This window comes from Ornithorhynchus anatinus, chromosome 14, assembly GCF_004115215.2.
Source record: "Ornithorhynchus anatinus isolate Pmale09 chromosome 14, mOrnAna1.pri.v4, whole genome shotgun sequence".
Lineage (NCBI taxonomy): Eukaryota > Metazoa > Chordata > Mammalia > Monotremata > Ornithorhynchidae > Ornithorhynchus > Ornithorhynchus anatinus.
In genome coordinates, this window is record NC_041741.1 from 38,824,830 (window position 1) to 38,850,401 (window position 25,572).

Genomic DNA, 25,572 nt, shown 5'->3' on the forward strand with positions numbered 1-25,572 from the left:
CTATAGATTAACTAGGAAGTCTCTAGTTGATCAGTGTAATCAGTCCAACTAGCATTCATTGAATACCTAATTCTTGCAGAGCACTGTACTGACAGTTTGGGGGAGTGCCTATCTACTCTATTGTATTTTAGATAGCTAGGCCCCAAGGGTCAGCGACTATGTCTAATTCCCACCTGGGCATTCTTTTCTGGCACTTAGTTACTTAGCTTGGCAAATGGTAAGAGCTTAATAAATACTATTGCTACTCTTTTGCTAACCCAGGTTGTACTCTCCCAAGTGCCTGGTACCATATTCTGCACACATTAAGTGCCTAAAAATACCACTGATAAATTGAAATAGAATTAGTAGATATGGCTCTTTCCCTCAAGGAGTTTACTTTCTAGATGACCTGCAGAATGTGACGAAAATGGTAAATTGCTTTGGGCTCCAATCTGAAGATGATAAACTGACCACACATACAATGTCCTAAAATTTCACTCTGGTTGCTTTTTGTTTTTTGTTCTTTTAGCACCTTAGAAGAAAATAGCGAATACTGAACCTAAGGCAGTATTCAGATTTCCCACTTTTCCCATCACTGAAATACAGAGCTATTTAATGTAGATTAAAAGAGTTTTAATATAAAATTTTGCTCATAACTCCATTATTTTCATTTTCCCAACATCTCCTGCATTATTCTCTCATGCCCTTTCTCCATCTCAACCAACATGTCCTTTACTTACTGACCTGTCTGAAGTACCTTTAGAAGCTTTCAAGGAGGGAGAAGGTGCATTGACATTTAGGGAGAGGTGTGAATGTGAGCTCGTTGTGGGCAGAGATTGTCACTCTGTATTGCTGTATTGTACTTTCCCAAGCACATAGTAAGCACTTAATAAATATGATTGATGAATGAATAGGTTGAAATCTCTATGAGTAGAATCAATTTTCATCCTTATTTCATGTAGAACTGACATTGCTCCATCAATCCACGGGCTGTAACTACTTTACTTTTCTGTAAACCTCATTATTTGTCCAAAGAAGTCAGTGGTCATTAAAGAGCCCCGAAAATCAACATAATAATAAAAAAGAAATTTGGTATCTCATGACAATGGGATCAGAGGATGAAGTCTGATTAAATCAGATTTTCCAAAGAAGCTCTTTAGAAGATTCACCTTGTTACTTGTTACCATTGAGAAGGAGCTCTAGGTAGGAAGTTAAAATGTTTTTTGAAAGGAACATAAAAATGCAATGTGAAGTTCATGTTGAGAGTTTTCCATGATTTCACACTAGCTGTATTTACTTTGGAGCTATATAAAATATACTTACATTTTTTAGCTAAGTGAATAGGACAAAAATCATGGTCAGCCAAAGGTGTTTCTCAGTAATTCTCTTTAGAAAATTCTCTTCAGAGAATTTGACTCTGAATTGGTTAAAAATACTGAAAATTTAGGGAGATAGGTTGAAATCTCTATTACTGAATCAAATTACATTCATATTTCTTTCTTTTAGGACTGCTATTGTTCCTATAACCCACAGGCTGTCATTAACTGCTTTTCAGTAAACATCATTATCTATCCAGGAAGTCTCTAACATTTTTTTTCCAACTAACTTTAGAATGTGCTGCATTTTGCTCTGCAATGTTGGCTTTGAGAGACTAACAATTTCTTTTTTTTTTTTTGCAGACTACACTAGGCTATGAATGACCACATCTGCTGTGAGATTCCATTTGGCATAAATAACCTCTTGCCTGACGGGTCAATCAGTTCTGTGAATTTGGACTTTCTGAGAATTCCAGATAATGCTCCTAAAAGACCCTCTCCAGTGCAGCGCTTAACCTAACCCAGCTTTGAGAATCACGCCTTATTTTTCCGCAGCTGTCGTTGGGATGCCTACTACAATACCAAGAAATAGCTCTTTGATGTGGTAATGCTTGCTTCAACAAAGTTTTCAAGGCCACTTCAGTGCCTTCTTCACATCATTTTGGTTGGTAATCTATTACCCAGATGTGTGAAGCATTTAGTGATGATGTATAAGGTGGTGCAAAGATTCTCAAATGTTTTCTTCTTGTGACCTCCACTTATCCTCCCTCCACTGACTCTGGAAGGTTTCCAGGACCTTCAGGACCCAAATCACTCTTCCACACACCACAAGTGGTAGCAGAATATCCATATTTCCTTGCTGTTAAATGGGCTAGATGCTAAGAAACTAGTAGGAGAATGAAGGAGATAACGAACCAAATGAGAAGGTGGTGAGAATACATCAGACACTTAGCCAATGTCAACAGACAGTCAACAATAATAGGGACAAGCCAGGAGAGCAAATAGCAAATTTAGCTAGCAATAGTTAGGAGGAACTATTTTTTAGAAAAGAAATTCACTGACTGGGGTCATTGTTTAAGCAGTTGCGAAGAGACCCTCAGCTCTGTATTGTAAGTGACCACGTAATTTCTCCATGATTCCAATTTGAAAGACATCTGTGTAATGATCATGCTACTGCACCTTGCAAATCAATCGATCAATCGATGGCATTTATTGAGCACCTACCTCGGGCCCGTACTAAGTGCTTGGGAGAGTACGATACAATTGGTAGACATTATCCCTTCATCAAGGAGTTTACAGACTAACTACCTATTCTCTTCATTTTCATATCAAGAGCTTCAAATATTAATTCCTCTCAGATGCCCCCTTCCATAAAGAAGATATCGGTTCTGCTTTCATATGGTGTCAGGCATCGGATCTGCTCTAATGTTCCCAGACTGTCCTACAAAGAGTGACGAGGGTGCTGGAGAGCAATTCACCAGGCATGTTGAATTTTCAGTGAAAACTTTACAGGTTAAATATTATATCCTTAACTCCGCCTAGTGGATGCACAAAGACATTCCCATCAATGGCCGGAGGATGAACCCAAATTCCGGCTGGGAATTTTCTATACAAATGTTTGTATTTGGTTAGCAGGAATTTGATAAGAGAGTGGGAATGGTGCAGCAGAGGCCCACACCACTTAAAACAAGGCATTCCCACTGAGGGAAGTTAAGGCCAACTTGGAAAGGAAAGAATAGTTGAAATCAGGGCTGCATTTCAGGAACTTCTGTTGTTTGTCATTAGTGACTGATGACTTTAAAACCCTTCTCTCCTTAGCCATACTCAACTATGTACATTTTTTATTTTTTCTATAGCATGTAGTCTAGAGAGGCCAGTAGTGACTATCTAGCATCCATTTATATCCATTGCTTATTGTTTTTCTGACCATAGTGGAATCTTTCCCTACAGTGCCCCCCCCCCCCTTTTTTAACATTTGGACTGATCTCTCACAAATACTGTGAATTCTTCGGAACATCTGGGCCTTTCTTTGCCTCATCTTTTTTCTTGGTACTCAAGAGGCCACAAATCACTGTGATTTCTCTTTCCAAGGCTTAGATGTCTTAATATTCTTCTTTCAAGTCAAATTCCTCTATATCTCTCTCATTTGGGTTCTCCGTCTATGATGCCACCAACAGAGTCGCCTTTTTGCTCTTACTTGGAGTCCTCAATTCCTCTGAATTGCAGAGTTTCTCTGCAAACCATGCTACCTGGTTTTAAGCTGAGTTAAATATCTTAAAATGGTTTAAAAATAGTAGCACCGACAACACTTTCATAAAAACAAGAGCACTCGAGAAAAGTGAAGCATAGAGCGTGCTGATTAGCTGGTGAGAGGTAATGAGCTATTATAAGATCAGTAAAGTTAACTAACTGAGGGTGAAAACATGGCCTGAATGTAGGCTGACTGCATCGAGACCGGAATTGGGGCATCCACATTTAACATTCTCTATTAAGAACCCATGTATTTTTAATATAATAACAATTGACTTGCAGCACTTATAAAAATAGGCATGTCAAATATTTAAGGAAAAATGATTAGTGGGATGGTTTACAATCATGGTGATGACCAGACGAAGGCAATTACTCGCCCTCTGCACCCCTGCCCCCCAACAAAACCGCATGGCCTAATGGATAGAGCACAGACCTGGGAGTCAGAAGGACCAGGGTTCTAATCTTGGCTTCGCCACTTGTCTGCTGTGTGATCTTGGGCAAGTCACTTCACTTCTCTGTCCCTCAGTTACCTCATCTGTAAAATGGGGATTAAGACTGTGAGCCCCATGTGGGACATGGACTGTGTCCAACCTAATTAGCTTGTCTCTACCTCAGAGTTAAGTACAATCTGGGCACGTAGTCTGGGCTTAACAAATACGACAAAAAATCTCTATTGATGGCTGTCCAGTAAGGCTGACATTATGTAAGGATTTAGAAAAGAAGAAACAGAAGACATTTCTCTGAAGAATTAAAAACATACTACTCTTGCCTATGAAAAGTTGGAACAGGATATAAACAACTCTAAATCAACAGGTTTGGAAAGCATTGACTCCATTTTTCTTCCTCCCTACGTTTGTCATTCGCAAAGCCTTTGCAGTACCATATATTTCTAGAGATTCCATGGCAGTGTAGCAATTTGGGTCCAAACAATCCTCATGGCAGCTAATTTTAATATGTAGATCGATTTTGATAAGGAATTCTTTAGACTGACTCGACTCCGCTTAAAAACTTGGACTAGGGCAGAACAGGAGAGAGAAAGAGAGGCAGAGAGGCAGGATTCTAACAGCAGAATCTTTTAGCTGTTTGGCTGCTGCTGCTGATGCTCTGGTTTCTACTGCTCATCCCCACTTCTCATCTCCAAGAGCCCCTTCCCCTTTTCCCTGGTTTTAGAGTAGCAAAAGCTCCATTGATCCCACAGTGACATGGTCGCCACTTTTGAAGCCGGAGGAAAGCAAAGAGAAGCAGCATTCCCTCTACCTGTGCCTGAAGCAACTCCACTGCTTCCAGGGGTTTGAAGACTCCGCTTGCCCCAGGACTTGTCTCAAGCGTTTAGTACAATGCTCTACACACAGTAATCGCTCAAGAAATACGATTGACTGACTTTGCGGATCAAAAAGAAAGCTGTTTGCTAGCTGAGAATCTCAGATTGAAAGGTCACCAAAGCCCTTTAATCTGAAATGGAGTCGATCAATCAAAATGCCAATAGGAGCCTTCAGGGACCTGTAGTCCAAGTAGTCCTTGGAGACTGAACACTCTGCCGTAGTCCTAACACAAGAACTCTGGCACAATATCGGCATCGTATGGCCGTGTTCGAGCTGATGATCTTGTATCTACCCCAGTGCTTAGTATAGTGCTTGGCACATAGTAAACCCTTAATAAATACCACCATTATTATAGAGCCAAATGAGGGGTCAGAGTTCCTGAGAGTCTTAAGAGACTTAAGGTCTTGTTGCCAAAGTCATAAATGTCATTTTGTTCTAAAGTTTTCAAAATTTGGGGTGGATATCAGAATCGATTCACTAAACTGAGAGCTATTACAGAGCTGCTGCATGTCCCCAGTTCCCCCAAATCCAGGACATAATTTGCCTGAGTTTTCCCTTAACTATGACAGAGCAAGACATAAATATTGAAAGAAAATCTTAAAGTGTTAGGGAGTTTTTTACATATTCTATTTTAATTGTACCATAAAATCAAAAACATGGCAACAATGATCACTCAAAATTCTTAACAAATGAAAGGAAGATGATGAAATATAAACTATCAAACGATATCTGGCACCCAGAACTCAGGGTTATGTAATTTGGAGACAATTCAATTTTTAAAAATACAATTTATTATTTGTGAGTCACATTACACAGAATCAGAAGAACTGCTCAAGCTAAGTCTTCTACTAGCCAAACTGAGGATAGCAAGACTGTGCTAATCCAACAATTTCAAGAGGTAAGTCCAAAGTAGTTGGAATATTTTGATCCTTTCTTTTCTGAAATACAAACACACTACATATATACACATCCACATACAAACATAAACAAGTAATTCCAAAAATTGTATTTGGGAGGGGACAATCAATCAGTGGTATTTATCGAGAGCTCACTATGTGCCGAGCACTATACTAAACACTGGGGTAGATACAAGATCATCAGCTCGAATGCAGCCATATGATGCTGATATTGTGCACTGTTCTAAGCATTTGGGAAAGTATAATACAATGGAATTAGCAGTCATGCACCCTTATTTCCCAATAATCTGGTTCCCCCAGAGGTTACATTTTTCTTAATGAAAAGATAGGTCTGTCAGTCCTGAGTAGGTCATCTTCAGGAAGGTATTTCTGGGAATGGTCAGAACCCAAGGGTCCTCGTTCAAGTAAATGGAAGATCAATTATGTAGTTCTTGAGACCAAAGATTAGAATCCTACACACTATCTTTACTAAGCAAATTCCTCTGTGTTGAATCAATCAATATTATTTATTGCAAAATTATTGTGTGCAGGGCAGATAGTGCTTTGCACATAGTAAGCATTTAACAAATGCCATCATTGCTTTATGCCACCCAGCTTTGCTTCTTATAGATTATCTAGACCTCCCTGATAATTCAATTCAATCAATTGCCTCAGTATGCATGTGTTATCTGTTCATCAGTCATTCTCTTTATTTCCTTGTGTCTTACTTGTGTCTGTTCTCTTACTCTTAACTTTGGCAAGCTCATCAATTTAGGTCCAGTTTCCCCATTTGATGGTAAGCGACTGAAGGACAGAGATTATGTCTTTCATTTCTTTCTTGTGTTCCCCCAGCACCTGGGATAGACATCAAGCCACAGTGGGTATTCAATAAATACTGTTGCTACTGATTGCAGTCAGAATTTTCCTCAGAAAAATCCTTTATATATTTTTATGAAGACAATTATTGTGTAGCTCTTTAACCATTTCTTCTAGGCTAAACAATCCCTATTCCTCTCACCTTTCCTCAAAGGATCTTTTTTTCCAGCACTTTTACTCCTGTCCAATTTCTCTACATACACTTTAAAAGGCAATGCACAAAACTGGACTTAGAATCTAATCAGGAATTGATTATTGTAGAATACAGAGGGAAGAATATTTCTCAACTCAGAATTTCTCCTAATCATATCCATACCTTGGCTTTTTGGAAAATGTATTTGCATTTGTTAAAAACAAAAATTTCTGAGTCCTTGTACTTTCCCAAGTGCTTAGTACATAATGAGTACTCAATAAATTCCAATGACTGATTGATTGTGTGAGTACTTGGGATGCAGGTGTAAACAGAATAAATTTAATTGGTAATCCTAGAGAAGGGTCTGGCAATTCATTTATGTTATATGCAGAAGTATTCTGATTTTTGAATTGAAATTCAAAAATTGAATTGGGTATTAGAAATTCAAAGTTCCTGCAACAAGCTGAAGGGATAATATTTTCTGCCTCTTGGAGCCTCCTGACTTTATCTTTTCTTTGCTTCTTACCAATACCCTGGATTTTTTTAAAAATGGGATTTTTGAAGCACTTAATATGTCCCAGGCACTGTAGTAGATACAGCAAATCAGGTTGGACCTGGTCCATGACCCACATAGGGTTTACAGTCTTAATCTCCATTTTATAGATGACGTATCTGAGACACAGAGAAGTTGAGTGACTTGCCCGCGGTCACACAGCAGACATATGGCAGAGCCCAGGATTAGAAACCAGGCCCTTCTGACTCCTAGGCCCATGCTCTATCTACCATACCATGCTGCTTCCTATTTATTTACTGAGTTATAAATATCTGTATCACAGACCAGACCCAGCTTAGAGGTAGGCCGGTGTGGTGAGTGACATGGTTTTTAAAGTGCTGCTGTTAAGAAAAAAAGGAAAGGCCCCCACAAAGTACCTCCTGGCTTTAGGCACGTATTGTAAAGGTTGAAAATAAAGGGTGCTATTTATAAAATCCACGAACCAGTCCATCCAATTATAGTCGAGAACTCCCATTGTGGTACTAATCAGACATATGGGTGTCATTAAACACACCTCTTATCCGTAGTACATGATATTCCACAGTAATGCAGCAATGGGGAAGGTTGTTCTTGCCAAAGTGACCTCACTGCATTAGGTCTCTCACGTGGATAAGCAGGGCCCGGTGAAGGGCTATGTTCTCACCATTCCATTTTTACATGTAGCACCCAATGGCGATGTGATCTTATTGAGATATGCTGACTCTTAAAATTCATTCAAGAGTCAGAAGAGCTCCAAAGGATCCCATTAGTTCTCACTCTTATGAGTCCTGTTTTGCTTCTGCTTCCCCTCCCCTGCACACCTACTTACTCTGTTAGGAAGTAGTTAGGAAATTCAGGAATTGTTTCTGTCTCTAGAGAAAGATCCAGAAAGAAAAAGGAAAGAAGGGCAATAAAAGGTGAAGACATTCTCATGGGGGCCCAAGGGCAGAGGGGGAAATGTTTTCACTCTATCCCATCTGGCCAAGTATCCACAAAATCTTCCCAACTGAACCATTGAAAAATTGTAAACCGCCATCCCCCCACACCGCAAAAACCCCCACAACATTTGAAGTGTGAGCAACTTTAGAGCCAGAGTTGTTAGAATTTAGGGAGAACTGCTGCTGATGCCCTTTAGTGTAATGTTTGCCCTTTAATGTAATGTATATATTCAATGGATACTCTTTTCCAGTGAAAATGTTTGTATTTTTCAGAATATAGCTGACACCTTCAATTCTTTTTTCAGGGCTGTTAGAGCCAAGGGGTAGTAGAAGAAATATAGATGTGGGGATTCCACCATAGGTTTCATTTCTGGGCCCATAAACAGGACTGAAATTTGGGAAGTAGTAAGAGCTTGTAGGGGAGGGGAAGCAGAAGCAGGCGGGACATATATGAGTGAGAACATTCAGGATCTACAAATCCATGGAACCTCCTCCATGGTCTCCCAGCTTCTAGCCCTAGCGGTCCTTTCATCCAGCTGTGACCCCTTGGGCAGTAGAGATATAAACCGATCAATGGTATTTACTGAGCCTACGCAGTGTGCCAAGCACTATATTAAGTGTTTGAGAGAGTACAATACGTAAGCACATAGTACAGTGCTTGGCATACAGTAAGCACTTAATAAATACTATTGGTGAATCCTGGTTGGTAGACTTGATCCCTGCCCACAAGAAACTTACAGGCTAGAGTGGAAAACGGACATTGAAATCAATTACAGATATGCACATGAATGCTGTGGGGCCGAGAGTGGGGTGAATATCAAGTTCATATAGGGAAGAGATCCAAGTGCATAAGAGATGCAGAAGGAGAAAGGGAATAGGGGAAATGAGGGCTTAGTAGGGGAAGGTCTCTTGAAGGAGATGTGATTTTAATAAGACTGTGAAGGTGGGGAGAGATGGTCCTTCATATATGAAGGGGGAGGGAGTTCCAGGCCAGAGGGAGGATGAGGGCAAGGGGTCAGAGGTCGGATAGATGAGATCGAGGTACGGAGAGTAGGCTGGCATTGAGGGAGCAAAGTGGCTTGTATTAAGAGATCGGCAAAAAAATGTGATCCCATAAAGTCCTGTTAGCTCCTCACCTCACAACTGGCAGGATCTTATGGGCCTTTCTCTACCCTACATCTCCCCATTGTCTAGGGACAGATTAAGAGGGTCAGGAATCCTGAACAGGGCTTATTTGGGCAGTCCTTTAAGGGCTGAATTAGAGGGAGGATAAGTGGATGGAGGAGCAGACTTTCCTTTATTTCCAGAGCATTGCTCCAATGGACCCCATATTGGAGAAGAGAGTGGCTTCTTGCTTGGGAGTCTCTCAGAGCAGAAAGACCAAAGTAAAAGAACTCCTGTGAACCATTCAGCCCAATGCAATGTCGATGCAGCTGACACTGGTGCATATGAGTAACTGTTTGAGGCCCCTTGAGATTGGAGGCCCCAACTACTGTCCCACTGCATCAGTGATAATGCAGCCCTACCTCTCACTGTCTAGGAAAGCTATGGGATCTTTTCGTTTAAAGTTCTGAAACATAGGACTTATACTGCAAGTAGGCAAGAGTTGAGTAAAAGACGTCAGGAGTTCCTTTCAGTAGAGTTTATTGTTGGCTTTGTGGACTAAAAATCTTGTGCCACAGGGAAGAGTACTCTGTAAATTATAGATGGGATTTTAATGGCCAAAGGAAATAGTTCTAGATTGCACTTTCCCTCCTCTGCCCCTTCCCCCACTACCTAACCATGTAACCTCATAACTCTCCCAGAAAGGCATAACATCTTTTTAATCGCAGGTTATTCCTGATACAGCACAAAGTTGATCATTTTAAGAGACCTCCTGAATAATTCTACTACATTATTTCTCTTGCAGCATTTAAATGCTGCGTGCTACTGTGTAAGATTTTAAAATCTCCAAAGGATATAAAATACTGAATTTTTGGTATTTACAAGTCCTTAGTCCGGTGCTCTGAACTCAACAAGGGCTCAATAAATACCACTGATTCATTATAAGCCTTGGTTTTTATGGTATCTGTTAAGCATTTACTATGTGCCGGGCACTGTTCCAAGCGTTGGGGTAGGTACAAGGTAATGGGGTTAGACCCAGTCCCTGTCCCATGTGTCTAAAACCCCAGTTTACAGATAAGGTAACTGAGGCACAGAGAAGTTAAGTGACTTGCCCAAGGTCATACAGCAGACAAGTGGTGGAGCTGGGAGTAGAACCCAGGTCCTTCTGACTCCGAAGCCCGTGCTCTACCCCCTAGACCAGACTGCTTCACTTTCTACGTGATTAGAACTGGGCAAAATTCTGGGGTGGAGGAAAGGTAAGTTTGAGGCTCAAAATCTTCCACTTCAGTTGTAATTTCCAAGGAAGACTACAAGGAAGCAGGGCAGTGTGGACTATTGGAAAGAGAATGGGACAGGGAGTCAGGATATATGGGTTCTAGTACTAGCTGTGTCATAGGCCTGCTGTGTGACCTCAGGCAAACCATTTAACCTCTCTTTGTCTCAGTTCCCTCATCTGTAAAGTGAGAATAGGATAAGTGCTCTCCCCTCCTCTGTGATTGTGAGTCCCATGTGAGACAGATAATCTTGTATAGACTCCAGTGTATAGCACCTGCTAGGCTTTTGATAATAATCCATGTTTGTTGGCCGGGGTATTGAAGACATACTGTGGGGCAGGATAAGGGAGGAGAATGGGAATTAGACGTGGTTAGGGGAGCCAAAGAACCAATAGCATGAAGCGGAGATGAAAAAGATCTGGATTAAGAAAGGACATGATCTATCAGATGGGTCTGTCAGTGCTAGAAAGGAGTTGGGAGATGCTGTGAGGCAGAGGGATGGCTGTGTGGTGGTTGTTAAAAAGTAAACAACTTTTTAAAATTCCTAAAATACTTCAGAAAGGATAATGTCTAATAATGAGATCAATGCAACTTTCCTTCCCCATCTAAATGATTTTATTTATCCCCCGTTTCTTTCCTAAGAAGCTCAATGTGGCCTTTGGCAGGTTGGGTAGAGGTACTGGGGAACTGGGGGATTTTTTTGATCTTTCACCTCCTGGTGATGGAGAGAATTTGTCGATATCTGCTTCTCGGCACCTCCCTTCCTTGCTCTAAACCTAGACACCTCCCTACTCTGCTGTGCTTTTTGCGTTAACACAAAGCGGGAAATGAACTTCCTGAAAACAGGATGTCTTTCAAGTCTAAGAGAAGCTGAAGCGCCCAGGAGTGCAGATATTTGAAGGTTTGTTTTAAAAACGGCTCAGGAATTCTATGCTTCAAAATCCATTTAATAAACAACTCATCACTAATGAACACATCTGGTAACTGAAAGTAAGCTCCTGAGGACAGAGACCAAGGCATCACTGACTAAAAGAAGCACCCCTGAATGCTTAGAATGGGGAAGGAGTTTTGGGGTGGCTGGGGTCTAGGGCAAGAGGATGAGGTGGCGTAATAAGAATGGATTGCGTTCACAATGATGGCAGATTTGACTCTTTGGCTGCTCTGTGGAGTGGTATTGGCAGAGAGCAGGAGAGAAGTGCCAGCCAAACGTCTTCACCACAGAGGGATGCAGCAACAGCTGCTGTGAGACATGAGGAGAAAAAGGGAAAAGCAGAAGCTAGTGAGGAAGAGATCCCAACAGGTGGTGAAGAAATGGATTCTGCAGTTGCTGATGTTATGAATAACTGGGACTGCCATAAGCCTTTCGAGCCTGAAGAGAATTAATGAAACGCATTACAGGGTGTAAATTTTGTATGACATGAAGCGAGCTGGGGAAATGCCTATTTTGAACACTTTAAATGGATCCCACCAAAGTGGTCTCACACACGTGGCTATACTGCAGCTCTCAGCACAGAAAACAAACCTGGTGTGAAACTGTAATAGATTGGATTTGCACTTGCAAAAGCAATATGGGATCCAAGGCCTTGAAAGCAGAAAAGCAATTTAAGGACATGGTCCTCCTAAAGGAATACTGCACCTGTTTTATTGAGCTTTCTAGTCTGAAAATTTCCTTGCTTAGGAACAGTCTACCCGCTGTGCAAACCTGTGACTTCAATGCGAAAATCAGAGTTTTAATTAACTTGAGTGTTTCTGCACCTTCTGCTGAGAACCGGGGGCTAGTCATTGACATGAAGAATGACATCATCTGAAATCCTGCCACCTGACAGCCTGAAAGGCAGCTATCGGAGACCAGCAATTCAGCTTTCTCACTCCCTCTTGATCAGATGAACTCTCTACATTGTTCATTAAGTACTGATCGCAGCTTTATCACCCTTTGCAGCCAAATTAGCACTGAGATGGAACTGGAAAATAATTTTTTCAAGGGATGATTGGAATTGGGTTTAACTTTTATTGGGTTTTTTTGGGAAGATGAATGGAAATGACCTCTCCCATTTCTGAATGAGAACAAGTTAGGAGTAAAGCTTGTGGCTCCCCAACACAGCACCCTCTATTCAGCTTTTCTGAACTGCAAGCTCGTTGTGGGCAGGGAACGAGTCTACCAACTCTGTTATATTGTACTCTCCCAGGTTTTTGGTCCAGTGCCCTGTACACAGTAAGTTCTCAATAAATATGATTAACTGATTTTATTCAAGACTTGCTCCAGGAGGTAAGGAGGGAGACTCAGCAGGTTCACATCAATTCCCAGACCTGAAGTGCTCTCCCTACCTCTTCTCATCCTCATTCAAAACAATACTAAAAATCCACCAAACTCCAAATCTTTTTCCATGTTAATCCTGCCTGTGTCTGGTCATACGATCACCCCGAGGACCCTTTGTGCATATAGATATATGCAAATATCTGCAAATTATTCAATCTACATTTCAGTTTGTCATCCTGTTTCTAACAGATCTGTTATTTCAATCTCTCGGATTTTCAGGTGATTTGGTACCATCATGCCCTATTATACTGTAAACATTGTAAAGGACGGTACTGTAATAATGACACTGATGACGATAATAATGACAGTAAATGTTCCAAGTAACCTGTCACACATGGAACTCACAGTCTAAGGGGGAGTGAGAACAGGTATCGAATCCCCATTTTAACAGAAGAAACTGAGACACGAAGAAGTTAAGTGACTTGCCCAAGGTCACACAGCAGGCAAGTGGCAGAACCAGGAGAACCCAGCTCTCCTGACTCTCAGGCCTGAGCTCTTTTCACTCAGCTATCCTGTCTTGTTCATTCTTTATAACTCTTGAATTCCTTCCAGCTCCTACTAGAGTACAGTAGAACACTGTTATAATAAGTGACCCCCAGTAGGAGTACAAAAAACACAGACTAACCCCAGAAAAGATGAAGAGATTGTGATAATTCAGACTCTAATCAAGTCAAATCTTGCTATTCCGAGAAGTCTGCCGGCTCACTCCTTACCCAGTAGATCTAGAGAAAAATGGTGCAGATACCAAAAGCACTCTGGGGATCCTGAATGGCTCTAGAAGGAAATAAGGGCAATGGGAAAGCTACTCCCTCTGATTCCTAGGTGATGTTTTACGAAGTTAATCTCTTTCAGTACAATCCCATTCATGCCGTTCCATCTAGTTCAGGACTTCTGCATATCTTCATAATTTCAACATTCGTTCCCGTTACTTGTTCTTTTAAATTTTTGCCTCCAACACTTGCACGTTAAAAACAATATAACTGTAAGTCTGTATTTGTTTCTCCTGCCTCGTCCATTTAGTTTTTCACTCTTCAAGGACCCATGCCTGTTTCTTATTGTAAATCCCAGTTCACTCAGTGAATAGATACATCAGAGTTGGTTTTGCAGATACCGCTGAGAGCTTCCTATAGAGAGGGAGGGGGAACATGAGTCTATTTGTACAAACCCTTTCCCTGTATGTGTGATTGCTTCAGTCACTCTCTCTTAGATGAAATCCTCTACGATGAGTTCGGGCAGCCATAAAAATAAGCACTGGCCAACCAGCCTAGAGCCCAGAAGAAATCAGGTAAGTCTAATGGAAGTCAGGTAGAAGGGCTGAAAGGATGGTCAAACACTGGGCCTTTTCGTTGATGTGATTTTAGGTTCATATTAATGAAATCTGAGTTGTTGGGAGAATGCTAAGTGTATTTACATGGTTAATATCAACACCATTGACCAGGTGCTCCTTCTGGGTATGGAAAACTCTACTAGGCTCCTGAAAACCTTCAACAAGAGCAAAAGACATGATCCACAGATCACCAGGTTAAGAAAACCCAAACATCTGCAGCTTAAAAATTGTAAACTTCTCTATCAGCTAGCATACTCACTGAGGGTAGGGATACTGTCTTTCACTCTTGTTGAAGGTTCTCAAGAGCCTAGTACCGTCTTCCACATCCAAAAGGAGCACCTGCCCAATGTTGTTGATATTAACCATGTAAACATGCTTAGCATTCTCCCATCAACACAGATGTCCATAAATACAAATCTAAGAGTATGTCAACCAAAATGAATTTAAGGTGGACAAGGTCAGAGAAAAGTCTGGATTTCCTCCAACCATGCTCTACAGCTCGGGCACAGGTGCGGAGACAAAGCGAGCTATGGAGGTTATCTAGGGTTGTGAGTTAGTGGTACGAGGCTAGGGGAGGGGCAGGGGAGCAAGGGAGTGCAGTTCATTGGAGAGGCTGACGTTGAGCGTGTCGATATGTGCGTCAGGAGACCGTTCTGCTATCTACCAATATGTGAAACTGTTTGCATTAGGGAGGGGAGTCCAGCTGATCACAGATTTTTTGCCAGTATGCATGTACTGCTCTGCCAGCTGACTGGTGCCTGCCATGCCCCCAAGCAGCTCTGCGGGAGGTCGGGAATATCCTCGCGTGTGGATGTTGCACGGGAACCATGCCTGGCCTGGGCAGGAGCATTGTGTCCTCCTCATGTAAACCCACAGGATTACTGGCCCCTGCACAGTGGGGAGAATTGGGTTTAGCCCCTTTACCAACAGTAAAAGAAATGAAAAGTTGAGGAAACTACAATGGGTGAGCCTTATTTTCCACTTTAGAAGCTTGTGCACTAGAGACGTGCTTCTGAGCCCTGGGCTATTCCTAGACTTCACTGAAAAATGATTGATATGAAAAGGAACAAGATAAACTTCAGTGTCAGCTGAATGCCCATGAACCTCAACGTTTTATCTGACCTACCAATAGGTCAATGACAGACCGGTCTATTTCCACTTCCTCCGGATGAAACTTAAGTGGTCACCCTTTACGAGGCCCTGGACAGTGGACGCTGCTTTGGAACACTCTCCTGAGACTCAAAATAAAAGTCATTTGGAAGGATGGTCTGAGGATATAAGTAACTGCTAGTAGTCAATGGGAGGCTCTTATCACGTCAGTATTTAGTCCTAGACAGGAACTGCTATCGCAGGGATTTTAGAGGGCCTATCACTGACCCTGCTTCTGTAATTCCCTTCAAAAGGGAGTTATTTGCAGAGACCAGTGCTTCTGGCCTCTTCCATCACACTGCTAATCACTTTTTGGTTTTCAGCAAGAGAACGAAAATGGGTCTCCTTTTTTTTTCCCTCTCCTCCTCTTCCATCCCTTCCTCAGCAAAGAACTGCTGCTTTCTAGTTCTGTCTGAAGATGTTTCACAAAAGTGGTGATTTGGGGTGTCCTGAAGGGATGGATCTCCACTGCCCTGGGATCTTAGGTTTCAGGACTGAAACCTGTCTCCCAAAGTCTCAAGAGGTGCAATTTCTTGTTAAGGATTTTACATTTTTGTACTGTTGCCTTTCTTGAAGAGTAATTTTCCCAGACCCACTGGGCTGTTGGTCTCCGAATGCACATGCCACAGACTTGTACAAAGACTCTGAATTTCCAGCATCAAGTCTGGCTGGGAATCTAGAGGATATGTGGCTCTGCAATATTGTTAATCCTAGATCCCGGCTTTGGGGGCCATAGATTTAGGGATCAAGCAGAACCTCCTTACAATTAGCTACCTGACTTCCATCAGCTTTCTCCATCTACCTATCGGCTCTCTTCATCACTATTCCCTAGCTCAGACCCTCGGTGTCAACTTCTAATGGTATCTCCCTCTCATTCCTCCCTTCTGACCCTTTGCACACACTGTTCCTCTGAACTAGAAAAGTCACTCACTTCCCCCACAAATCTGCTAGGTCAGTTCTCCCCATCTTCAAAGTCCTCCTGATTTTCACCTACTCCAGGAAGCCCTCCCTGATTAACTCATAACACTTTAGTTGGGCCAACTCAACAGTCACCCTGGCATTTTAGTATTTTAATTCTATCATCAGTAATGTGGGTAATCAATTATTCATTCAGCTACTTCAGTCAGACACATTTGTATGAAGCCCTTGTGAGAGTCCACATTTGTTAGGAGGTTTTCCCTGATTCATTTTTCTTCTCTCCAGGTCATATTTTCCCAATACCACCTCAGGACTTTTGTGCCACTTCCGCAATTATGCACTCCCAACCACTTACATTACATATGTTCCTATCAATTTATATACTTTATATACTTTAAGCATTTACTCATCTACATAGTCATCTTTCCATTCTTTACCCCTCCTATCTGAAATTTAATTTATGTCTGTCTCCCCTGCTAGAATGTAGGCTTCTTGAGGGTACAGATCCTGCCTTCTACCTCCATTGCATTTTTCCCACTGCTTAATTTGATGTCCTCTGACAGTAGGCATTCAAAAAACACTGTTGATTTTTTAATTGATTATATCCTTGTTCCTTCTCTTATTCCCACTTTTTCCCTCTCTCTCCCATTAGCTTATAAGCGCCTCAAGGGTAGATGAACTTGTGTTTTCCTTCTGTTATACCCTCCCAAAATCTTCGTTTGGTGCTTTACATTCAGTTGCTGCTCGGTAAATACCACTGATAGAATTCTCCCTTTCATACCCAGATTTACTGTAATTCTGAGTCAGGCAATTTAGAGGTCACATTTGAAAAAGAAATTTATCAGATGCTATTTTATTTTTTTAGAAGGCAACTTATTCAAAACGCGATCAAATGGGGCTTGTGTGAGTCATAGGATTAGTAATGGGTTGTAGAGTCTTTAATCTTCTGGCTGTTGGGTTGACTCCAGACCAAAATGGTAAAAAGTCATTGCCATTTGATGTCTGTTTACAAGTCTGTGAAATTAGGTGGTGATCTCAGTCGAGTCTCTAGCTAACAGGTGTTCACATCCCAGAGTTCACCACTGCTACAGTTCTCAGTAGAGAGGTCCAGGGTCGTCGATCCTCTCCCCTCCCTCTCAAGGCTGAAGTGCATTGGCAGGGCAGAGGGGGGGAAATGGATACTGCTACTATGCCCAGTTTTTGATTATAGACAAAATGTCAGGGCTGCTTGCACTTTTCTTAAGCTCTAAATTTGCCTTTATTGTTTATTTTTGTCTCAGCAGAGAGGTCTTATATTTCACAGGGGTGATCGTAAAAATTGCTTTTTGGTTAAAACATAAAGCTGCTGGAGGTTTCAGTAGTCGAATGCACAGAGAGTGCAGTTACAAAAGTGACATTGCTATGGTTATGAGTTACACAACAACATGATGTCAGCTTTCTGAAGGGAGTCATGCTGTTGAGCAATGCCACTTGGAAGAGGGAGGTCACACACCGAAAACTGTCCAGCAGTTCTGAGAATTTTATATCTTTAAAAATATTCAATATATTTCTTTATGTGTTGAGGCATGGACTTTCCAAATCCTTCTTAGTATTTTTCCAGAAATCTCAGTGAACTTGGGGTCATGGGATGGCTTTTTACTGACGGGCTCAGACGAAGCAGTCATTGGGAGTTTGAGTTCAGCTCACAAGAAACAGCATACCAGGGCATTTAAAAGGCATTAAGGTTATGTCCCAGCTGGGGTCCCGAGCTAGGCTGAAGGTTGGGGGGGGGGGGGTGTGGAGTGATTGCCAGTAGATTCTACTCATTTCTCTGTCTCCAGTCTGTTCATCTGACCCTGACCACCCACTCTTCTGCTGAGTCTGGACAGCTGGAGTGGTGTGTATGCATTTTCCCACTCTTTTCAAACTAGTATGTAGCTCTCATTAGCCTGCACAGTGTGGACTTGGGGAAAGGACTGAACCACACCTGGCTACCTGCTCTGTGGCACAGCAACCTCCTCTGGTGACAGGTCAGGCAAACAGAGCCTGATCAGACTGAAGGCTTCCATACCCGGATGAAGAAATGGTATTTACTGAGTGCTTACCAGGTGCAGAACACTCAACTAAATGCATATGAAAAGAATTATGGGAAGAACAAAGTTCCAAGGATCAGCTAAGCCTCCAGGTCTGAGATACCAAAGGTTAGGGACCTTATTAAATGATTGTTCCCAAACCCCATAAGTAAAATCTTATTTCTTCCAATCGGTTGCTGTGACAAATAATTCTCAGCAATCCTCTGGGGCAATAAATGTGGAGAAACTTGAAACACCCTGTGGGCTTATAATTCATCTTCAACTCGTTTGGCCATCAGTACCATCATTAAGTATTTATCGAGTCCCTGTGTGTCGGGGGGAGCTGTGCATCATGAGACGCTTTATGAATGACAGATCTTTTGCAACCACTAGGCCTGTCGACTGGGGCAGATGTTTGGGAAAAATATCTTCCTTTTACTGATAGTCTCATAACTTTCTTGCTCACAAGTTTGGCAGGGCGAAATTTAGCTTTTCAATCTACCTCTACAGAGCAGCAAAGATGTAAGGCAAATATTCTTCAAATTCCACCCCGCAATCTATTCCAGAAATCGGAGGAAGTTTCCATTGGGGGAAAACTTGAAGGGAGGTGGCTTCAAAAAGACAGATACAATACCAACCTCTATTGGTTGTAGGTAGCAATATCTTGTCTGTGATTTTCTGCAGTCTTCTGTTAACTCTCATGTTCTCATCTGAAATAGTGATTCTGTTTAGAGCACATATAAATGACAGGCCATTTTTAGTATGTTTCTCTCTTTTAAAAAGCAGGAGGAGCTTACTTTCTTAGCCAGTGAACACATAACTTCTGCTGCTGCTATCGAGATGTGTTCATCCTCTGCTCAACAATTTGAGGATGTCAGAAAGAGGCAACTTCTGACTGAGGGCAGATAAGAGAATTGGTGCAATCCACTAGTTTCCAGCCATCTAAATGTGTGAATATATTAAGACAAATGATATACTATAGAAGGAGGGAGAGGAAAAATCCAGGAAAAACCTAATGCTCTCATATGGACCAGTTTTCAAAGCTTTCAGTGGTATTTATTGAGCACCTTCTGTGGGTAGAATGCTGCACACTCGCGCCAGTGTGTGCATTATAGCGTGCATGCTTGTTATATTCTTATATCATAACAATATAACAGATTCGGGAGACGTCTTCCCTTCCCAAAAGGAGCTTACAGACAAGAGTTGGTTAAATAACTCCTCAAATTACAGGGGTTGTTTGAAGGTAGTAATAATAATGTTGGTATTTGTTAAGCACTTACTATGTGCAGAGCACTGTTCTAAGCGCTGGGGTAGATACAGGGTAATCAGGTTGTCCCACATGAGGCTCACAGTTAATCCCCATTTTACAGATGAGGTAACTGAGGCACAGAGAAGTTAAGTGACTTGCCCACAGTCACACAGCTGACAAGTGGCAGAGCCGGGAGTCGAACCCATGACCTCTGACTCCGAAGCCCAGGCTCTTTCCACTGAGCCACGCTGCTTCCCAGTGTAGTACTTTTCCAGCATTCCTGATTAGACTTTTCAGAATAGAAAGAAGAGAACAATTTTAACACCTCACACCAACCAAGGTGATTTTCCAAATTATCCATAAATTCTGCTTCAAATGTCAGTCTTTCAATCTTTAGGTCAGCTCCTGCTGCAGACTGGTCTGGATATGTACAGCCTAAATCCTCTTACTCATGCCAAGTTTGCTTAAACAAACTTATAAAGCATAACAGAGCTAACAAAATGGACAAATCCCCAGAGAGATTATTTTCTTAGTTACTTTGGGTTCTTTCTCAACAGGTGGGATTCAAGGATTGAGCAGATGTTGCAATCAAACTGGCATAAACTGAAGCACAGCTCCAAATCAGGGGACTGAAAATGGGTGTGGAAGAGAAGGACACCAAGTTTTGCTTTTACACAGAGAGGGCCATGCCTGGTTTAGGCCTCTAAATCTGGCCCATGCAAGTAAGTCCATCATGTCAATGGTATTGATTGAGCACTTATTATATGCAGAACACTGCACTAAATGCTTGGGAGAGTACAATACAACAAAGTTGGCAGACACATTTCCCACCCACAAAGATAGCTATCCAAGTTGCGGTGAGTCTGAAACTACATGGCCTAAACCTTCAGGAAATCTATGTGTTCCAGAAAGCAGTTTGCCCCCTAGTTATGCCCTGAATGTGTCTGGCCAAAAGAGAACCTAAATTCCTGGGACTCTGCCTAACCTACTACAGGGTTGGCCTTTGTCGTCATATTCAGCCCTCTCCTGTTCTACCCATCTCTGGATAGCCAGTAGTTCTTCTTGATACCTTTCCTCCGGAGGCTAGATGATTTCGGAAGGAGCAGATGTTGCTGCATAGAGAGGAAGAGCATTTGTTTGTTTGTTTGTTTTGTTTATGTATTTTGCGAAGGTCTGCACCAGGAAATTATCCAGCTCACTTAAACCCAAAGTATATGTCATGGCTTCAATTATCTGGATAGTCTAAGCAGAAATTGTTTTATGTTCTCCCACCTCTTTCCTGACCCCAATATCCAAATAATTGAAATTGAACTGTACTTTTTGGCTTGAATAATCCAGGTAATCCACTGGTACACATCAAATTTGCGATCATTTGCTCTCTTGATCCAGATTTTTCAAGAACACCAGTGTTCAGCATGATAGGAAGGAGGCATTACAAGGAACTTGAGGAGATTCAAGGTGGAATCTGTATACTCTTCCAACATGGTGGGTTTGAAAGACTGTTATAATTATGTCTCCCCATCTGGATTCAAAGCTCCTTGTGGGTAAGGATCGTGCCTACCACCTCTGGTATAGCGTATCCCTGCAAAAACTTAGTACCATTCTCTGCACAAAGAAAGGACTTAATAAATATCATTGATTGGCTGACTGATCGAAATTGGAAAAGACAGATTCTTTCATGGGCATTCCATTTACTCCTATTCAAAGTCAAGTTGTTCGTGAAACATTTCTGACCTCTTTCAGGGAGCCTGAATATCTCCAGGCCTTTCCCAGCCAGCATCTAGGCACAAAGAGGGCAGAAGAAGGTGAAACACATGATTAAACCAGCCTTTTCAATAGCGGGAAAAGATCCGATGCCAATTCCTTTGAGGATCGAGATAAAAGATCTAATTAATCTTTATTTCCAAAGAGCTGACTCCTTATTATTCTATGCCACTCCAATCTTAATTCCATACTGCTGAAATATATTTCTTTTGAGCCAGAGACCAAAAGAAGTGTCTCTTAGCTAAAAAGGGATTTTTTTTTAGCACATTTTTATTTCAAAGTCAGGCATTCAATTCCATAACCATTTGGCTGGACCATTGTCTTCGACCATTTTTCTTTGAATAGTAACTTTCCCATATTATCTTATAAGGTAACTATGGTCAGAGAGGATCAAATTGAGATAGGAGTACAAACTGAAAATCACCATATTAATAATTGTAATTGTGTTTGTTAAGTGCTCACTATGTGCCAAGCATTATTTTAAGTGCTGGGGTAGAGCCAAGATAACCTGGTTGAACACAGTCCCTGTCTCACGTGGGGCTCACAGGTCTAAGACAAGGGAGAACAGGTATTTTATTCCCATTTTCAGATGAAGAAATTATTACTAGTCATAACTTTATTTTTGCTAACTTCAACTATTTTAATGATCTTCTACTGGAGTAGAAAATTTGAAGTACAGGGTAGTTAGATCTACAGTAAAAGCAATGAAAAAAATGCAAGGAAATAAAAGAGACCCCAGTTCTGACATGGCATAGGAAACATTTTATAGTTTCCTACAGAGTAAAGGACAGGGTGCAAACAAATTCCCCCAGAAGCATCAAGAGGAAGATATTCCACGGGATATGAAATACAAACTAAAGTCCATTGAGATGGCAACATAATATCTGCTGTTATATAAGGACAATAACTTCTTTCTGTGGAAACTCTCCCACTCAGATCTCTGACTCTCTAAAGATGACCAATGCTTGGGATACTTGCACAACATCCAATACATCTGCTACTTAACTAGAGGAGGCTTTCAGCAGTATTCCCGAAAAGTCATTCCTACATCATTCAGTTTTAGAGCACACCCTTCAGCTTTCAAATTGCTGACAGCAACACACTTTTCCAGCTTCTTAAAATCATTTTTTTTTCCTGAGCGGAATACTAATGATCTTAATCAAATTAGAATGACAAGAAACAATATTAGAACCTGGCGAGGAATGACAACTGGAGTAATCTGATATGAGTAAAACACACATTTGTCTACTCATTGCAAACATAAATAATTGTCTTTGTTTTTTTAGTGTTATTCTCTGGCTGTTCTTGAAGAATGTTACTCTTGAAAAAAAAATTGGCACGATCTTAACGACTGAAGTTTAATTTCTGGCCCTAGCAATTGGTTTGGAAATTGCAACCACAGCAATTAGCATTTCCAGTTTCCAGTTCACGGAAGGTCAGGCAATGAGGTTATCCTTGGAGCTATTCTATATTACCTCGGAGAAAAAGCAAAACCAAAGAGAGGGAATTAGATGAACTTTGCACTGATGAGTCAGCATATGCATGGCGGGTACGTGACGGGGATGCGATTTGCATAACGGGCGGTTAGTTGGATTACGGATGTGTCCGGGCATCCTATCAAATCTATCGATTTCTAGTAGAAGGCGTTGAATTATGACCCAACATGGCACCACGTCCCCTAAGATTGACTTCCCCCGTCACATGTTGGCAATCTGACACCGGTGTGGCCTCCACCTCCCCACCCTCCCCAGTCGGCCTGTACGTCAGAGACTCTGTCCCCACTGCCCCTGCCAGAGCAGCCTGTCTGTTCCCTTCCACCCACACAAACTTTCCTGAATAAGGAAGGCCCCCTGTCTGGTCTGAGGAACAAAAGCCGGCAGATAGCCTGCTCTCTGTGGGCTGGGGACTCTGTCTCCCCTGCCCCCTCAGCGGGGGTCAGCTCTGGCAGAAGGAACACGGGAGAGATATGAAAGGAATAATCAAAAGGAGAGCTGCTGCCTATTTATTAATCCCCAAATAATTGAATATGGGGGAAGAAAATACATATTCTTATGTATTCTTAAATATTCATTCATTCATTCAATAGTATTTATTGAGCGCTTACTATGTGCAGAGCACTGTACTAAGCGCTTGGGATGAACAAGTCGGCAACAGATAGAGACAGTCCCTGCCGTTTGACGGGCTTACAGTCTAATCGGGGGAGACGGACAGACAAGAACGATGGCACTAAACAGCGTCAAGGGGAATAACATCTCGTAAAAACAATGGCAACTAAATAGAATCAAGGCGATGTACAATTCATTAACAAAATAAATAGGGTAACGAAAATATATACAGTTGAGCAGACGAGTACAGTGCTGTGGGGATGGGAAGGGAGAGGTGGAGGAGCAGAGGGAAAAGGGGAAAATGAGGCTTTAGCTGCGGAGAGGTAAAGGGGGGATGGCAGAGGGAGTAGAGGGGGAAGAGGAGCTCAGTCTGGGAACGCCTCTTGGAGGAGGTGATTTTTAAGTAAGGTTTTGAAGAGGGAAAGAGAATCAGTTTGGCGGAGGTGAGGAGGGAGGGCGTTCCAGGACCGCGGGAGGACGTGACCCAGGGGTCGACGGCGGGATAGGCGAGACCGAGGGACGGTGAGGAGGCGGGCGGCAGAGGAGCGGAGCGTGCGGGGTGGGCGGTAGAAAGAGAGAAGGGAGGAGAGGTAGGAAGGGGCAAGGTGATGGAGAGCCTCGAAGCCTAGAGTGAGGAGTTTTTGTTTGGAGCGGAGGTCGATAGGCAACCACTGGAGTTGTTTAAGAAGGGGAGTGACATGCCCAGATCGTTTCTGCAGGAAGATGAGCCGGGCAGCGGAGTGAAGAATAGACCGGAGCGGGGCGAGAGAGGAGGAAGGGAGGTCAGAGAGAAGGCTGACACAGTAGTCTAGCCGGGATATAACGAGAGCCCGTAATAGTAAGGTAGCCGTTTGGGTGGAGAGGAAAGGGCGGATCTTGGCGATATTGTAGAGGTGAAACCGGCAGGTCTTGGTAACGGATAGGATGTGTGGGGTGAACGAGAGGGACGAGTCAAGGATGACACCGAGATTGCCCACCCTTCCTCCACCAACTCCACTTTCAATTCACTGCAGAGCCTCCCCCTATCTGCGGGCCCAGTGGAGTAGGGCTTTGAGCTCTTCCTCTGGAGCTCATGGAGAGTCCTGTTCTTCTCTTCCCTGGCACTGCCCCCGGTTGCAAGATTGACAGACTTTGTAATTTAAACTATGAAGACAATCAAGCAAGAGAAGATATAAAAGGCTCATTTATCAGACCATCTTGAAGATTTCCCCCTGATTAACATCTAACAATGCAAAACGAATCAATTTGGCCTGGAACTGTAATGACCACAAGCAGGATTTTTCTCATTTACCTTTTCAGTGAGTCACAGGTGTATGCCTTTCTTATCCAATGCTGTCCATGGGAATAACTGATCTAAAGAAGTCAATAAGGACTTTCTATTCCCCCTTACCCCCTGCAAGAATGGTGTCCCCTCTTTCTTCCTGGCTAGATTTGTCTTCCTTTCTTCTTGGAGCTCCACTGGAGTCTGGTTCTTTGATCCCCAAAGCAAGTTTTCCCATAATACATCAAATCTCATTAAAAATCTTTTCTTGGCTACAAAATGGTTTCCATAGCCAGAGTTTGATATGTGATGAGCGTGTCTAGATCTCTTGGGAGCCAGGGTTTTCATTTGCACTCTCAGACACACATCAGATGATTTCAAAGCATTGCACAGTGTATGCCTTCAATTAGAGGGATGGACTTGAATTTTTTTTTCTTTTTCTAGCATTCCTGGCTCTTGAGGGTCTTCCCTCTTCCCTCTTTACTAGTTGCTATCCTAGCCTATATGATAAGGAGGGTTCCAGAAGCACATGCAAAGTTACAGTAAATGACAGAGAAGTAAGACAGACAGGTAGCACAAATGCACTTCATAATTCTCAGTATTTTATATACTTTTGGTCTCTCAGTTTCAACTCTAATTCAGAATGACAAAGTAAATCAGAATGACACTTACAGTGTTCGCATGTTATCGAAATTCCACCCGAGCCCATTTCTAATTAATTGCTCCAAAGTATGAGGGAAAAATGAACAGAATTAGCCAGATCTTATAGGGGAGACAGATTTCCTGGCCCAGAGTGCCTCCCCTCAAAACT

The 25,572-nt window shown here is 42.1% G+C and overlaps 1 protein-coding gene across 8 annotated transcripts in view; it reads right to left on the bottom strand.

Moving 5' to 3' along the window:
• The window catches only part of IGF1 (insulin like growth factor 1), an 89,668-nt gene that overhangs the window by 40,690 nt on the left and 23,406 nt on the right, over positions 1-25,572 (bottom strand). For 6 of the 8 annotated variants that reach the window (XM_029078629.2, XM_029078623.2, XM_029078627.2 and 3 more), the window contains one exon: positions 19,021-19,092. The exons of the other annotated variants lie outside the window; for them this stretch is intronic. In XM_029078629.2, the coding sequence (XP_028934462.1) occupies positions 19,021-19,092 (72 nt within the window). The remainder of the gene's footprint in view (positions 1-19,020; positions 19,093-25,572) is intronic. 8 annotated transcript variants of the gene reach the window in all.